Source organism: Sphaeramia orbicularis, chromosome 9 (assembly GCF_902148855.1).
Source record: "Sphaeramia orbicularis chromosome 9, fSphaOr1.1, whole genome shotgun sequence".
Classification (NCBI taxonomy): domain Eukaryota; kingdom Metazoa; phylum Chordata; class Actinopteri; order Kurtiformes; family Apogonidae; genus Sphaeramia; species Sphaeramia orbicularis.
Window position 1 is genome coordinate 2,930,338 of NC_043965.1, and position 15,227 is coordinate 2,945,564.

Genomic DNA, 15,227 nt, shown 5'->3' on the forward strand with positions numbered 1-15,227 from the left:
ACACACACACACAACACACACAACACAGAACACACACACAACACAGAACACACACACAACACACACACAACACAGAACACACACACACAACACACAACACAGAACACACACAGAACCACCAACACACACACAACACACAACACACACACAACACACACACAACACAGAACACACACACAACACACACACAACACACACACAACACAGAACACACACAGAACACACACACAACACACACAGAACACAGAACACACACAGAACACACAGAACACACACACAGAACACACACACAGAACACACAGAACACACACACAGAACACACACACAGACACACACAGAACACACACACAGAACACACAGAACACACACACAGAACCCACACAGAACACACAGAACACACACACAGAACACACACACAGAACACACACAGAACACACAGAACACACACACAGAACACACACACAGAACACACAGAACACACACACAGACACACACACAGAACACACACAACACACACACAACACAGAACACACACACAACACACACACAACACAGAACACACACACAACACACACACAACACACACACAACACACAACACACACACAACACACACAGAACACACACACAACACACACACAACACACACACAACACAGAACACAGAACACACACACACACAACACACACAGAACACACACACAACACACACACAACACACACACAACACACAACACACACACAACACACACAGAACACACACACAACACACACACAACACACACAGAACACACACACACAACACACAACACACACACAACACACACAGAACACACACACAACACACACACAACACACACACAACACACAACACACACACAACACACACACAACACAGAACACACACACAACACACACACAACACAGAACACACACACAACACACACACAACACACAACACAGAACACACACACAACACACACACAACACAGAACACACACACAACACACACAGAACACACACACAACACACACACAACACACAACACACACACAACACACACACAACACAGAACACACACACAACACACACACAACACAGAACACACACACAACACACACACAACACAGAACACACACACAACACACACACAACACACAACACAGAACACACACACAACACACACACACACAGAACACACACACAGAACACACAGAACACACAGAACACACACACAGAACACACACAGAACACACACACAACACACACACAACACACACAACACAAAACACACACACAACACACACAGAACACAGAACACACACAGAACACACAGAACACACACACAGAACACACACACAGAACACACAGAACACACACACAGAACACACACAGAACACACAGAACACACACACAGAACACACACACAGAACACACAGAACACACAGAACACACACACAGAACACACACAGAACACACAGAACACACACACAGAACACACAGAACACACAGAACACAACACAGAACACACAGAACACACACACAAGAACACACACACAGAACACACAGAACACACACACAGAACACACACACAGAACACACACACAGAACACACACAGGACACACACAGAACACACACACAGGACACACACACAGAACACACACAGAACACACACAGAACACACAGAACACACACACAGAAACACACACAGAACACACACACAGAACACACACACAGAACACACACACAGAACACACAGAACACACAGAACACACACACAGAAACACACACAGAACACACAGAACACACACACAGAACACACACAGAACACACAGAACACACACACAGAACACACACACAGAACACAACAGAACACACACACAGAACACACACACAGAACACACAGAACACACACACAGACACACACACACAGAACACACACAGAACACACACAGAACACACACACAGAACACACACAGAACACACACAGAACACACACAGAACACACACACAGAACACACACAGAACACACACAGAACACACACAGAACACACACACAGCAGAACACACACAGAACACACAGAACACACACACAGAACACACACACAGAACACACACAGAACACACAGAACACACACACAGAACACACACAGAACACACACAGAACACACACACAGAACACACAGAACACACACAGAACACACACAGAACACACACACAGAACACACACAGAACACACACACAGAACACACAGAACACACACACAGAACACACACAGAACACACAGAACACACACACAGAACACACACAGAACACACACACAGAACACACAGAACACACACACAGAACACACACAGAACACACACACAGAACACACACAGAACACACACAGAACACACAGAACACACACACAGAACACACAGAACACACACAGAACACACACAGAACACACACACAGAACACACACAGAACACACAGAACACACACACAGAACACACACAGAACACACACAGAACACACACACAGAACACACAGAACACACACACAGAACACACACAGAACACACAGAACACACACACAGAACACACACAGAACACACAGAACACACACACATCAGTCAAGAAAGATTAAAAATAGAAAAAAGTTCCTTTGGGAACTGACACAAAAGTCTGTATGAGTTAATGTAAAAAAAAATACCATTACCTTCTGCTTTTAAATAATGACTCCAAATGTTTCTTGTTGTTTTAGTGCAAAAAAAAAATTACATTTAGTTCTGACAATAATATAAACCTCAAATATCTGAAGAAAATTCAGTGTAATTTTACCAGTATTCTGCCTGTTACTAAATATTTTGCGCCTGTGTGGATCTGCTCTGTAATGCACATGCATAAATGATGAACTGAGGCAGAATGTTGTTCAAATCGCAGACGTTTATGGTCATAATTACCGATATCCCCCCAGTTCAGCCTGTGTGTGCGTCTCCTGCAGGAGGTCGGTGTCGCGCCACCAGAGCCAGCCTCTGTCTCCAGATGTGATCCAGCTCAAGGACATGGTGTCGGCCTTCCCGTCCTCCAGACCCTTCGACCATCTGGACGTCATCGCCACTCTGGGCGTCGGCGGCTTCGGACGAGTGGAGCTGGTGAGAAACAGCCACCCCGCAGTTTCAGACGACGTCGAATCGAAATGCATTAAACTAGGACGGATTTAAGCCCCACAAATACACGAGAAGGAGAGGTTTGGATCAAATACAGACCTGTGCTCAAGTCGGACTCCACCTGTAGAGGGGTCATGTATAATAATAAGAATGAAGATACCTGTGAATAAACATGATATTTACGTTCGTCACCATGTTTATGGAATGACTGCTCGTGTCATCTTGCGATAATAAATAAACAAATCATCGCATTTGTGATTTAATGTAAAAACCGACATTACGCACTTCTGTTTTTTCCACATTTAGTAAATATCAGTAAAGTTTTGCACTTATGTCCAAAGGAAAAGAAACTACTGTGAAAACTGCAAAAATCTAAATCTGACCAAGTGTATTTGTCTCATTTCTAGTCCAAATATCTGATCACATTTAAAATCAGACAGAATCACCTACAGAGGAACTGTTAGTGAGATAGAAGAACTGATTTAGAGACAAGAGATCTGGAAAATCTGATTTCAACAAATCTGACCAAGATTATTTTCACTTGTTCCATGAGCAGATTTTTTTGTTTAATTCAAGATTTTTTTTTTTTTTTTTTTGCTTAATTCAAGAGGTTTTTTTTTTGCTTAATTCAAGACTTTTTTTTTTGCTTAATTCAATATTTTTTTTGCTTAATTCAGTATTTTTTTTGCTTAATTCAATATTTTGTTTTGCTTAATTAAATATTTTTTGCTTAATTCAATATTTTGTTTTACTTTATTCAATATTTTTTTGCTTAATTCATTTTTTTTGCTTAATTCAATATTTTGTTTTGCTTAATTCAATTTTTTTGCTTAATTCAAGATTTTTTTTTGCTTAATTCAAGATTTTTTTTGCTTAATTCAAGATTTTTTTTTGCTTAATTCAAGATTTTTTTCCTTAATTCAAGATTTTTTTGTATAATTCAAGCAAAAAAAATCTGCCAATGGAAAAAATGAAAATTCTCTTGGTCAGATTTGTTGAAATCAGAGTTTCCAGATCTATTGTCTATAAATCAGTTCTTCTATCTCACTGAACAGTTCCTCTTTAAATGATTTTGTCTGATTTTGAGTGTGATCAGATATTTGGACTAGAAATGAGACAAATACACTTGGTCAGATGTAACTTTTTGCAGTGCAGTGCCTCAGGTTTTCCTATTTCAAACACCTCTGACCTGATTCCTTTTTCTACTTGTCGCAGGTGAAGGTCAAGAGTAAAGACGTCACCTTTGCATTAAAGGTCATTAAGAAGAAGCATGTGGTGGAAAACAGGCAGGAGGAACACATCCACTCTGAGAGGAAGATCCTCACCGAGGCTCGCTCGCCCTTTGTCGTCAAGTCAGTCTCTCTCTCTCTCTCTTTGCTCCGCCTCCATTTCCTTTTTTTTTTTTTTATCTGTTGTGATGAATTTCTGCTCCATTAGTCTGGAAAAAAACAATGCCAGTCTTATTAGTTTTTGATGAGATCACAGCCCAGGCCTCCAGCTGATTACATCTTCTCATTGTGGGTAGAACAGCAGAGGATATTGAGTCGTCGGCGAAGAAAATGTAGTTATTTGCGATGAATTATTGCGGCGGTGGCTCTCCTCAGCCTTTTTTGTAAAGATTACGTTGATCCAATTTCAGCAACAAAATATTAAAGCCATCCTTCACTCTTTGAAACCTTCCTCCTGCTGACCTCGTCCCGGTGTATTTATTTCAGCTGTTTTTCGCGTGTTTTAACTATTAGCTCTTCGTATTTCTGATCTGTTTTCAAGACCGATGTTAAATGATATAAGATTTAAAGGCGGTGCAGCGGTGAACATCCGCCGTGTTGTCTCCGGTTTCTCGCCACAAAGACACTGAATCTGTACGAGCTCCTGGTTGTGATTAACTATTTATGCGCTTTGAAAAAAATACCACAACATGGAAGTCATAACATAAAGTGCAGCATTATCTCGTAAATAGATTAGAGGAGGCTTCAGCACGCTGTAAAAAATGACTCCCAGGACACTGCTGTTTTGTTCCTGCTGCTTTTTTATGCAGTTTGTGATTTGACTGTTTAATAATGAGACGCACTCGCAAGAAACGGAGCAGATTCTAACAATGTGGACGATTAGGAAAGTGAACTGTGATTGTTTTCATTACTGACTGTTTATTGAAAAAGGTAATAGTGGAAATGTTGCTGATTGGCACCAAAAAAATAAAACTTAAAAAAAAAATCTCCCATTAGACTTTAAGGAAATATTGATGTTTATAAACTATATGGACATAGACATTGGGACACATTATGTCTACAGCTGTAAGATGTCCTGTTCATGAGGATTTAAGATAAAAACATAAATATTAATAATCAATGTGATATTTATCCTATAATATAAAACTGTATTCTGACTTTAGTCATTACTGTTTTGTATCCCAGACCCCTGTTAGAAAAGAAACACCTGAATTCAACGTGTCCACATACTTTTGTCCATCCATTTTGTTTGTTTTTTTTTTTGCCCATAACTATGAATTTTTTAATGTTCTACGTCTTTTTTTTTGTTTGTTTATTTCTCAAATCAGCATGAACAGGCATGTTGTGTCCCAATATTTTTGTCCATATAGTTTGTAAACATCAACATTCCTTTTATTTTATATTCCTTATATATAAAATATTTCCAAAAAATCAACATGATACAAAAAAATGTACAAAAATAATCAAGAAAATGAACAAAAATGAACAAAATATTCAATAAATTTAAGAAAAATAAATAAAATAACAAGCAGAATGAGTAAAAATGACCAAAAAAATCTATAAATTTACGAAAAATGAATAAAATAACAAGCAGAATGAGTAAAAATGACCAAAAAATCAATAAATTTAAGAAAAATAAATAAAATAACAAGCAAAATGAGTAAAAATGACAAAAAAAAATCTATAAATTTACGAAAAATGAATAAAATAACAAGCAGAATGAGTAAAAATGACCAAAATAATCAGTAAAAAAAACAAAAAGTCCAAACCATCTCTGAGTCATTTTAGAAGCAAAGACAATAATTTAAACCAAACTAACCAATGCAATGATATTTATCCCATAATATAAAACTATATTATTTTCATTAGTCATTATTGTTTTGTATCCCAGACCCCTGTTAGAAAAGAAACACCTGAATTCAATGTGTCCACATACTTTTGTCCATTTAGTGTATGACTTAGGTAAATATACTATGAGGCTAATGAAATTATTTTGTTTCATACCATTAGCTTTATAGCATAATATTAGCATATTTTTGGCCAAACTGAGACATCTGCTTTTAGCTGGTGATTATATAATGATTAATTTCTTTGATATATGCAACGTATGTACAGTAGAAAAAAAAAAAAAAACCATTTCAGGTTAAAAACAGCTTTTCTGATGTTTTATACCAGCAAGAACCTGAACAAACATAAGTAGAACGATTACAAATTGAAAAAAATAATCAACATAAAGCAAAAAATTAACAAAAATAATCAAGAAAATGACCAAAATAATCAATAAATTTAAGGAAAATGAATAAAATAACAAACAGAATGAGTAAAAGTGACAAAATAATCAGTAAAAAAAAAAACAATGAGTCAAAACCATCTCTGAGTCATTTTGGAAACAAAGATAACAATTTAAACCAAACTAACCAATGCAATGATATTTATCCCATAATATAAAACTATATTCTGACATTAGTCCTTATTGTTTTGTGTCCCAGACCCCTGTTTGAAAACAAACACCTGAATTCCACGTGTCCACATACTTTTGTCCACATAGTGCATCTCCACATTTGTAACTGTGGGTGTATTTGCCAGTTTTGCTGAAATAATCTAAAGTCTGTTTCTGTTTCTGCAGACTCTACCGCACCTTTAAGGATAATAAATACGTCTACATGCTGTTGGAGGCCTGTTTGGGCGGAGAAATCTGGAGTCTGCTCAGAGACCGGTAGGACCGACCCAACGCAGAGGAGACGCCGCTACGCTACGTCATTTTTCATGTTTAATTTTGTCTTTTTTTTTTGTCGATAGGGGAAGTTTTGATGAGCCCACCGCCAAATTCTGCGTGGGTTGCGTCACGGAGGCTTTCGATTACCTCCATCGTAAAGGTGTCCTGTACAGAGACCTGAAACCTGAGAACCTGATGCTGGACGGCGAGGGTTACATCAAACTGGTGAGTAATTATTAACTGGTGTAACTGGTGGGTAGGTCTGCTTTTCCACGTGACTCCGAGTTAAAATCCATGACAAGTGCAAAGATTCAGAACAATTCAATGAGTCAAAAGCGATCATCAAACACAAAACACCTCCATAACGACAGATGTATTTCATTCAGATCCCGGACGAGCCCCCAGTTTTTACGTTTCCAAAAATCCAAAAAATTATGGACAGAGGTTACAAATTGGGAACGCAAGAAAACAAATTGAACAAAAACCATGAAAAAAGGGGTAAAAGAATGAAAGGAGAGGTTCTAAACTGAATCGGTCACGGACATAGAAAAATTCAAAGATTATTATATCAAAACAGAAAAAAAACAGAAGAAAAAGTGAATTTTTCAGTAAAAAATATCATGAACTGAACATAAATCCAGTGTGTCCATCCACTGTCTAAGGTCCAACTCCATGGGTTTTACTGGTGAATCAATGTTGTAGAAGATGACAGTGTTTCCATGGTAACTATGGAGCCCCTGAACGTCCAAATGGGTCATATCTGATGACCATGAAAAGATGAACTGTAAAAGCGACCATCAAACACAAAACACCCGCATAATGACAGTGTATTTCATTCAGATCCCGGACGAGCCCCCAATTTTTACGTGTCCCCCAAAATCTAAATCCAAAAAATTATGGACAGGGGTTACAAATTGGGAACGCAAGAAAACAAATTGAACAAAAACCATGAAAAACAGGGTAAAAAAGTGAAAGGAGGGGTTCTAAACTGAATCGATCACAGACATAGAAAAGTTAAAAGATTATTATATCAAAACGGAAAAAAGGGACTTTTTCAGTCAAATACATCATTAACTGAACATAAATCCAGTGTGTCCATCCACTGTCTTTGATCCAACTCCATGGGTTTTACTGGTGAATCAGTGTTGTAGAAGATGACAGTGTTTCCATGGTAACTACGGAGCCTCTGAACGTCCAAATGGGTCATATCTGATGACCATGAAAAAGATGAATAACTGTAAAAGTGACCATCAAACACAAAACACCAACAATATGACAAGTGTATTTCATACAGATCCCGGACGAGCCCCCAATTTTCACATTTCCCCCAAAATCAAAATCCAAAACATTATGGACAGGGGTTACAAATTGGGAACGCAACAAAACAAATTGAACAAAAACCGTGAAAAACAGGGTAAAAAAGTGAAAGGCGGGGCTCTAAACTGAATCGATCACGGACATAGAAAAGTTAAAAGATTATTATATCAAAATGAAAAAAAAGTGACTTTTTCAGTCAAATACATCATTAACTGAACATAAACCCAGTGTGTCCATTCACTGTCTAAGGTCCAACTCCATGGGATGCTCTCCCTAGTTACAAATGTTGTAACCAGTTATAAAACGTAACAAATTCAGCAGGAATTAAAACAAGTTCTAGAAATCCACTGGATTTTTGCCCAAATGAATCTACAGACCGTTTTGCCGCAGCTGGAGGGTTCAAATGTAACCTGTCTGAACTATTAGTGTCAAATACACAAAGAAATGAACCACAGACTGAGAAAAGTGGGTTTAGACGAATACGACCCCTTTAAATAAACGACATGTTCCTCACAGGTGGACTTCGGTTTTGCCAAGAAAATCCGATGTGGACAGAAAACCTGGACGTTCTGCGGGACTCCAGAGTACGTGGCACCTGAGATCATCCTGAACAAAGGACACAACTTCAGCGTGGACTTCTGGTCTCTGGGGATCCTGGTGTTTGAGCTGCTGACAGGGAGGTCAGTGGGGTTCTACTGAGGTTCTGAGTGGGGTTCTACTGAGGTTCTAAGTGGGGTTCTACTGAGGTTCTGAGTGGGGTTCTACTGAGGTTCTGAGTGGGGTTCTACTACTGAGGTTATCAGTGGGGTTCTACTGAGGTTCTGAGTGGGGTTCTGCTGAGGTTATGAGTGGGGTTCTACTGAGGTTATGAGTGGGGTTCTACTGAGGTTCTGAGTGGGGTTCTACTTCTGAGGTTCTGAGTGGGGTTCTACTGAGGGTATGAGTGGGGTCTACTGAGGTTCTGAGTGGGGTTCTACTACTGAGGTTATCAGTGGGGTTCTACTGAGGTTCTGAGTGGGGTTCTGCTGAGGTTCTGAGTGGGGCTCTACTGAGGGTATGAGTGGGGTTCTACTGAGGTTCTGAGTGGGGTTCTACTGAGGGTATGAGTGTGTTTCTACTGAGGTTCTGAGTGGGGTTCTACTTCTGAGGTTCTGAGTGGGTTTCTACTGAGGTTCTGAGTGGGGTTCTACTTCTGAGGTTCTGAGTGGGGTTCTACTGAGGGTATGAGTGGGGTTCTACTGAGGGTATGAGTGGGGTTCTACTGAGGTTATGAGTGGGGTTCTACTACTGAGGTTATCAGTGGGGTTCTGCTGAGGTTCTGAGTGGGGTTCTACTGAGGGTATGAGTGGGGTTCTACTGAGGTTATGAGTGTGTTTCTACTGAGGTTCTGAGTGGGGTTCTACTGAGGGTATGAGTGGGTTTCTACTGAGGTTCTGAGTGGGGTTCTACTGAGGTTCTGAGTGGGGTTCTACTTCTGAGGTTCTGAGTGGGGTTCTACTGAGGGTATGAGTGGGGTCTACTGAGGTTCTGAGTGGGGTTCTACTGAGGTTCTGAGTGGGGTTCTACTGAGGGTATCAGTGGGGTTCTACGGAGGATATGAGTGGGGTTCTACTGAGGGTATGAGTGGGGTTCTTCTGAGGTTATCATTGGGGTTCTACTGAGGTTATCAGAGAAGAAGAAAATCAGAAGAAAGAGAAAATAACACAAGAAAAAAAAAACACACAAGAAAAAGAAAATCATGCAAACCAGAAAAAGGTCCTACTGGGAAAGGTAGGACCTGTTTTTTTTTCTTGTTTGCGTGATTTTCTTTTTCTTGTGTATGTGTGTGTTTTTTCTTATTTCTTGTTTTTTCTTGTTTGTTTTGTTGTTTGTTTTTTATGGTTGTGGTTTGTCCTCGGGGCCACCGTAGTAAAGACCTGAATAACACTCACCCTCGTCTTCTCCCTGGTTTGGGCTCGGTCTACTTCCTGGTTTGAAACCTGTGCCTTGTTCTCTGCCTCCCTCAGTCCTCCGTTCTCCGGCAGTGACCAGATGATGACCTACACATTCATCCTGAAGGGGATCGAGAAGATGGACTTCCCCAAAAAAATCTCCAAAAGACCTGAGGATCTCATACGAAAGCTGTGCAGGTAAAGGATCGAGTTAAGACACAAATAAAGTGACTTATGTCTGAGTTAAATGGCTGATGTAGGGCCTGATTCTGCTTAATCCTGGTTAAATCGATAAGTATGATTTTGGCGGATCTGAGTCGATCATATTCTGAAGAAAACACAAAGCTGCATTAACTTTCATTTAGTTTTTCATGTGTTTTTTGAGAAACATCCTGGAACAAAACTGCAAAATCAAACCAACATGAAACTAATAAACAGTCTCCCTGTATGCAGCATGAAATAGATTAAAATAATAAATTAAACAGATAAAGCTAACAGAACTGAATAAAAAAAAAAAACTACCATAAAATTCACTAAAATATAACTAAAATAAACCTCTGAATATGTACAATGTTACACAATATACAGCAGCAGCAGTAACGGTTTAACCATGAGGATTTATGTCAGCAGTTAATGTCTGTGTTTATCTGGTGCATTTTTTTTATCCTATAAACTGTCATTTTTAAGTGTTATATAAATAAAGTCCTCAATGTCCTGAGGGTTCTGCCCAAGGGATCAATAAAGTTCTATCTAATCTAATCTAATCTAATCTAATCTAATCTAATCTAATCTAATCTAATCTAATCTAATGCAGTTAAATCTAATCTAATTTAATTGAATCTAATTTAACCTAATTTAATCCAATCTAATATAATCTAATTTAATCGAGTCTAATCTAATCTAATGCAATGCAATCTAATCTAATCTAATCTAATTTAATCCAATCTAATCTAATCTAATCTAATCTCATCTAATGTAATGTAATATAATCTATTATAATGTAATTTAATCTAATGTAATATAATTCAATTTAGTTTAATCTAATGTAATCTAATTTAACCTAATTTAATCCAATCTAATCTAATTTAATGTAATCTAATTTAATCTCATCTAATGTAATGTAATGTAATCTATTATAATATAATATAATATAATTTAATTTAATCCAATCTAATCTAATTTAATGTAATCTAATGTAATTTAATATGATCTAATCTAGTCTAACATATTATTTACCTACATACTTTTAAAAAAATGACAGATAAGGGGAAATCAAATGGACAAAACCTTTAATCTGATTTTTACAAATAAGATAATAAAATAGTTAAAAGATGTAATAATAACAACAACAACAACAACAACAATAATAATAATAATAATAATAATAATAATAGTGTTTGTACCTGTTTAGTTGCTGCTTTAATTTCCCACTTTGTTCCATTTTCCAGGCGGAACCCCTCTGAGCGCCTGGGTAACCTGAAAAATGGAATCACTGATATCAAGAAGCACAGGTAAGAAGGAAGAGACGCAGCTGGTTCAGGACGGCACCGACACATCAGCTGTTCAAATGAGTCCTGATGGAGCGTATGAAGGGTTTAGGTCTGTGGTAATGACATTATCAGGGAATAAACAGAGTGGAGTTACTGTGGTGTTAGTGCACTGAAGCACAACCACAAGACTTTATTAAACCCAGGAGGAAATTATTGGGCGTTATGGTCACAAAAAAATACAAAAAAGTAAAATAAAAAGTAGCAGGAAAGAAATTATCAATACAACAGAAAAAGAAAAAATATACATATAATATATACTACATAATATAATAATAATATACATACATACATACATATAATCAAATATACATATTAAAACATTATTAAGACACAAAATTAGAACAGCAGCTTGTCCAATATGTACTAGACAATATATTATAAATATGATAATTAAAGAAATATACATAAGAAGTGTGTAAAAAATATCATTATGTGAATAAACTGACATTCAAAGCTCTGAGGTTTATAATGTAAAACATACTGTTAATACTGTACATTTATGTCTGTTCACATTTTGTCCATTTTTAGTTTTTATTCTACTCAGCTCTATTTTTATGTTATTTTGTAAAATTGTAAAAATTTATATTCAATTTTCTGATCTGATTTTTAGTTTTTGTAATTTTATATTCTCTCTGTTCTCATTTGTGTAGCATTGGTGTTTTGTTAATATTGTTACACAGACTGGAGTAGAACAATGACAGTAAAGGTTGTTCTATTCTATTCTATTCTATTCTATTCTGTTCTATTCTATTCGTCTGTGTCATGTGACTTCCTGTCTGTTGTAAATTCATCTCCAGGTGGTTTAATGGATTCAACTGGGAAGGACTGAAGGCCCGGACTGTACCGTCTCCACTGAGGAGAGAAGTAAGGGATCTATCTATCTATCTATCTATCTATCTATCTATCTATCTATCTATCTATCTATCTATCTATCTATCTATCTATCTATCTATCTATCTATCTATCTATCTATCTATCTATCTATCTATCTATCTATCCTCCTTCCGTCCTTTCGTTCTTCCTTCATTCCATCCATCCGTCCATCCATCCTTCTATGATCCTTCCCTCTTTCCTTTTATCATCCTTCCTTCCTTCCTTCCTTCCTTCTTTCCTTCCTTCCATCCTTCCTTACTTCCATCCTTTTGTTCTTTCCTTCCTTCGTTCCATCCATCCTTCCTTCCTTGTGACCTTTCGTTCTTTTCTTCCTTTGTTCCATCCATCCTTCCATCCTTCTATGTTCCTTCCTTCTTCCCTTCTATCATCCATCCATCCATCCATCCCTCTTTCTTTCTACCATCCATCCATCCATCCATCCATGTGTCCTTCCGTTCTTTCCTTCCTTCGTTCCATCCATTCATCCATCCATGATCCTTCCTTCTTTCCTTCTATCATCCATTCTTCCATCTGAATTCATCTTCATGGAACAAATACATAACTGTATCAAATGTGGGTCAGTTCTGATTCTTTAGTCTGACACAGAAGGACTAACTGGACCAACACTGACAGATAATTGCAGAAGTTCTGCACAATATGAAACAACTGTGAAGCTCTGCAGCTTTTACAGCCACAACACAAAACTGACGTGAAAGACGCAAAGAAATGAACTCGCATCCAAAGACACACCTGCAGTCTCTGATTTCATGCTTTTTCAGCCCAATTTAACGCCAATTATTCCAAAAAACTACGAGCAATTATTTCAGGAAAAGTGCACTCGTATGTCGACTGACAAAAAATCTGCAGACGAGGCCTTATTCAGCTGACGATTTGACAGAAGGACAGACCTTCAACACCGAGTTGGAACTCACCTCAAAGTCTGACAGTTTGTGACAGACTGGGATACGAACAGAGAAAGTAGTTCCTGTCAGAGTTTCACCTTCACCGAACAGAACAAATATGTGAGAGTTTGACGCCGTCAGAGTGGATTTAATGTCGTCTGGTGAAGGGACCGAGAGTCTCTGAAATCCTGAGGTCGACTTTTGAAGGGTCGACATGTCATATATGTACTGTAAATGATTAAAAAATGAGCTAAAGTTATCATTAGTGTTTAGAATAAAGAGCTCTGAACTAGCGTTGCAACAACGAATTGATCCAAATTGATTCTTAAGAGTGAGCAACGAATTCGTCAGTCAATTCGTTGGGTCTTGAGCACGTTAGTATTTTAAGAATGTGCCTGCTGTGTAGTGTAACAGAGGAAAACACAGAGGAGCATGGCTGAGGTTTCGGATGCTGGGACAGATTTTTAAAGCTCGGTTTATATTATGTTTACGGAGGCCATGGAAGCGCCTTTTGCCCAAAACGTAGTGCACCGTTTATGTAACAAAACTTGAATATGGAGAAAAAAATGGCCAAAATGTCACGGTGCACTACGTTTCAGGCAAACGGGGCTGTCGTGGCCACCGCCAGCAAAATGTAAACCTAGCTTAAGATAGCCTACATGTCGTGATTACTTTAGCCCGCTAGCTAGTTAGACACTGTCATCATTTCCATCCATCTTTCCCAGACCACCAGACTAATCTTACCCATTTTTGACTAGAACTAATACATACAAAGCTAGCCTATAACCGGAGCTGGTTGAAGACTATAGCTAGGTAGATATAGTCTAGGTAGCAGGCTAGTGCTCGCTAACTATACCTGAAGCCACTGGGTGGATGTAATCATTAGTGACTTGTCTGCAGACTATATTGCTTTGGGTTAAATATCAATCTTTGAGAATTGAGTCTGTTGTGTTTATCTGATGAATCGATTAGTTATTAAAATAATCTACAGATTAATTGAAGGTCGCTGCTCGATGAAGGTATTGCCACGTTTCCACTACGTCTCAGCTCGACTCGACTCGGCCTTTTTGCATTTCCATTACGAAAAAGGACCCGGAATCTGGTACCCAGTCCTAGTTTTTCGGTATCACCTCCACCGAGGTTGCAGGACTGGGGACCAGATACTAAAATGTGACGGGTAAACACTGCAGACCACTGATTGGTCAGAGTCGTCTCTGTGACCCACTGTTTTACAAAAAACAGATGCGGAAGTTGACAGTAAATAGAGCAGTAGGTTAATCCACATGATGACACTCTGTAAAACTACACCATTCAGTCAGGAGGTTCAGTCTTTGGGGGCTGACGTAAAAATTCAGCACGAGCTTGATGAGAGAACACGCAACGAGTGAGTTTATCAGCGACTCTGAGCAGACAAGTCGAGCCGAGTCGAGCCAGTTCCATATAGTGGAATAAGAGTGGCATAAGAGGACCGCATCATCCACATCATACTGTAATTTTACGTTTTCACTGTTATTATTTTACTGGTTCTGACCCACCTCAGGTCATACTGGGCTGAA

General features: G+C 38.3%; 1 protein-coding gene across 1 annotated transcript in view; it reads left to right on the forward strand.

The window, feature by feature from the left end:
• Positions 1-15,227, forward strand: part of prkg2 (protein kinase cGMP-dependent 2) — a 75,876-nt gene that overhangs the window by 59,192 nt on the left and 1,457 nt on the right. Inside the window, exons 11-18 of the mRNA XM_030144465.1 lie at positions 2,988-3,138; positions 4,369-4,505; positions 7,009-7,098; positions 7,182-7,323; positions 8,932-9,095; positions 10,422-10,544; positions 11,795-11,857; positions 12,694-12,760. Of these exons, the coding sequence (XP_030000325.1) occupies positions 2,988-3,138; positions 4,369-4,505; positions 7,009-7,098; positions 7,182-7,323; positions 8,932-9,095; positions 10,422-10,544; positions 11,795-11,857; positions 12,694-12,760 (937 nt within the window). The remainder of the gene's footprint in view (positions 1-2,987; positions 3,139-4,368; positions 4,506-7,008; positions 7,099-7,181; positions 7,324-8,931; positions 9,096-10,421; positions 10,545-11,794; positions 11,858-12,693; positions 12,761-15,227) is intronic.